This window comes from Acyrthosiphon pisum, chromosome A1, assembly GCF_005508785.2.
Source record: "Acyrthosiphon pisum isolate AL4f chromosome A1, pea_aphid_22Mar2018_4r6ur, whole genome shotgun sequence".
NCBI classification, from domain to species: domain Eukaryota; kingdom Metazoa; phylum Arthropoda; class Insecta; order Hemiptera; family Aphididae; genus Acyrthosiphon; species Acyrthosiphon pisum.
In genome coordinates this window covers 147,877,801-147,881,137 of record NC_042494.1, presented here as the reverse complement: position 1 = coordinate 147,881,137, position 3,337 = coordinate 147,877,801, and the positions used below count along the sequence as shown (strand labels likewise).

The window sequence follows — 3,337 nt, the reverse complement described above, 5'->3', positions numbered from 1 at the left end:
CATAGTTTTCACATGCTAACATTTATCAAATGAAAAAACCATAAATTATGTTATGTAAAATTAAAAAAAAAAATTAATTTACACTATCACTTTTTGAGCAACAACAATTTATCAAACATGAAAACTAATGGTTCTTACTCAATGGTTATCACGTGTCCAAATGGTTTTTATGTATATTCTAAATAGTAAAAATACCTTTTTAAAACAATTGTTAAGTCTGAATGGTAGGTAACATTTTATTATTTTGATTCATAGTGTATTAACCTTGTACATATTAACAAACAAAAATTAATGGATAAGCAAAAAAAATTAAGTTAATATATCATTGAATTAATTAATAACAAAACTTGAAACCCTAAACAGATTTAAGTATTTAAATAATTATTGACTTTTTTTTATTGCAATAAATATTTGATCCCGAGGGAAAAATCTAGAATTTTTAAGTCTATTTTGTGGTCACATGTTCACATGTTCTCTACCGTAGTAAATATACGTTCCATATAGTAGTAAATACATCCAACATTATGAAGAACACTGTAGATTAAGGGGCATGATAAGGAGAAACATACGCAGCTGGAAACAGTCCTTCTCTGGTGCCAATCTCACCTCTCCACCAATTTACATCAGTGCGATTTGTCACAGTTATAACATCTCCTCGTTTAAATGCTAATTCTCCATCTTCTTGAGGTGTAAAGTCATACATTCCAATTACCAGCGTCTGTAAAACCGCAAGACGCATATTTATTATTTATTAATAATATGTACCTACAATTGGCCCGATTGATATATCTTAGGAATAAATAATAAATACCGGTTTTTGGTTAAATCCATTTTGAGTTGCTGCTGGCATGTCCCTAAGCCTAACATCTTGTGAACGAGACACAGATGATTCTCGATGATAATCAACTAGTTCATTTAAACTATCAAATTTAACCACCCACAGGAAGAATTTTGCCTGTGCATCTCGTAAAACTTTAAAATGTTGAACACCATCACCACATCTATTACATTATTAAAAATCAAACACATTTTCAAAAAATACAAATTATTATTGATGAGTTTCAAGGACACAATACACAAAAGTTTGCAAATACTATAAGTGGTTATTATTATTATATCATGGAATAACTTTGCTCACTTGACAGATAATGAAAAATCTCCAGGTGAACTCTCACTTATTCGTACCAGAAAACAACCCTCAGGCTGTTGATCTAATAATTTCTCAGCATCTGCTCGGGTGATTTTTCCATAGTACCAACTATAAACAAACAAGGAACGACAAACATTATTAACATCTAGGCATGAATGATATTATTATAAAGACACAGAAATCCAAAGTGGCGTCACTCACTCGTGATTTTTCATTTCTATATAATTGCTAGGTATCAGTCCCTCTTTGCCCTCGAACTCAGCCCGAAACCAATTGACATCATCTTCCATGTTGATCACCTGAAAAAAAAACAATTTCAATCGGTCAGGTGCCTTGTACAGAGGCAGGTACCTGATGGCGGCACAAAGGCAGCCCCCGATCATCCGAATTGGCCACATTCACCCACCACTCAGACCCCGAAGGCCGAGCAAACCAAACACACTCACCCTGAGCAAGCTACCCTTTTTGAAGCTCAATTCATCGGGCGCCGTGGCTTTGAAGTCGTGCTTGGCCGTGGCTTCCATCGTTGGTTCGGGGCGTCCGTTCCGGTCCGTTCAAAACATATATGTTATCGGCGCACTTAAATCGCCGGATACACGGGTGTTTGTAGAAAAAAAAATAAACGGTGGACCGACTGCACCGGAACTCGGACTGTGATTATTTTTTTATGTCGTACGTAGTTCCCGTTGACGGACGAAACGGACAGAACAACAACCTTTGACGAGATAAGCGCGGACGGCCTCGCACGAGACACTTCGCGTACATACGCGCGCACACACACTCACACGTACACGTACCCACACACACACACACACACACACACACACAACACACACGCACACACATCGACGCACACGCATTCGCTCTCTCGGTCTTTCGGTTGCGCACACACGGTCGAAGTGTCGAACGCGCCTGCGCCCCACTGGTTCTCGGGGCGAGATGGCGGGGGACAAAATTACAAAAACACCGCTCGCTCGCTCAATCACTGAAATATGAATCACCGCAGCTGATAGCGGCATTGACGATACGGTGATTTTTTTTTTTTGATAATAATTCGCGCGGACCGCTCTGCGAGTGACGATGTAGGTGCGGGTTGCGCCCTGTAATTTCGCGTTCCTCGAACTTCGTAAGCACTTACTTCTGGGGCCGATATGGATACCAGGGAGCAGGAGCAGTGGTGCAGCTTGGGCACGGGTTTGACGACCAGCACCCCATGACTAGGATTTAGACCCCTTAAAAATAGTTGACAATAAGTATTATTTATTTTTTATGTCATCCTGGTGCAACTGATAAATAAATTGATTAAAAAAAAAACTACTTTCAGATGATAATACAGTGGCGGCGTAGTGGGTGTATAGAATTTTAGGTAGACCATTTCCATGATTGGTTTTGGCTTACTTGGCTCAATAGTGCCACGAGCATATTAAGAAAAAATAAATATGTGTAAGACCAATATTGCGTTATAGTGTTAGGGTGTGGTTTCTGTAAGTTCAGTATTGGTGCAAGGGCTGCAGTTAAAACCCTCCCCCAGAATTTTAACCTTATAGAAAACACCTATGACTAGGAGGGTATTTGGATGTACCCCCTTGAATCAATATATATTTTTTCCGCATAATAATAGGTTGAAAAATAGGTTCTTTAGTTTTACCTGAAATATACGATCATCATATCAGCATCGACAGCATTTATCGACTATCATCATTCACGTTATGGATTTATTAGTTATTACCCAATTAAATGGGTAATGATTGATAAACTAAAGTTATGTGAAAGTATTACCTATTGAATTATATTTATAAATTAATTTAACAATAATTATTTAATAAAAAATCTCGTGAACAATACATTTATTTATTTGCATTTGTAATTTGTATAAACAATATTGTTTAATATTTTTTTAACATGTTTTATATTAGTGAGTTTTTTATTGGCAATAGTGTTATTATGACGTATTATTAAATTATATTTATATATTAATTAGGGTATTCATTTAATCATTTGTACATATTTTATTGATTTACATTAATAATTTAATAATTAAACTTTATTTTTATTCCGGGGGGAAACGTTGATCGAATCAGTGGGGGGGGGGGGGGGGCGGGAGGGAGGGAAACATTCTAGAATCGACTAGAACTCCTAGACCTGTATGACTTTCATAGATGCCCATCTCGTTTATTTGTTTTTAGT

At 36.9% G+C, this 3,337-nt stretch overlaps 1 protein-coding gene across 1 annotated transcript; it reads right to left on the bottom strand.

Moving 5' to 3' along the window:
• Positions 1 to 211: 211 nt before the first annotated feature.
• LOC100169346 (protein enhancer of sevenless 2B-like) lies at positions 212 to 1,869 on the bottom strand. Its single transcript, NM_001162355.2, has 5 exons — positions 1,597 to 1,869; positions 1,352 to 1,449; positions 1,139 to 1,258; positions 812 to 1,001; positions 212 to 718 (listed from the first exon to the last, which is right to left on the bottom strand). The coding sequence occupies exons 1-5, from the start codon at positions 1,672 to 1,674 to the stop codon at positions 542 to 544; spliced, it is 663 nt and encodes a 220-aa protein (NP_001155827.1). The 5' UTR covers positions 1,675 to 1,869; the 3' UTR covers positions 212 to 541.
• Between the last annotated feature and the right edge of the window lie 1,468 nt (positions 1,870 to 3,337).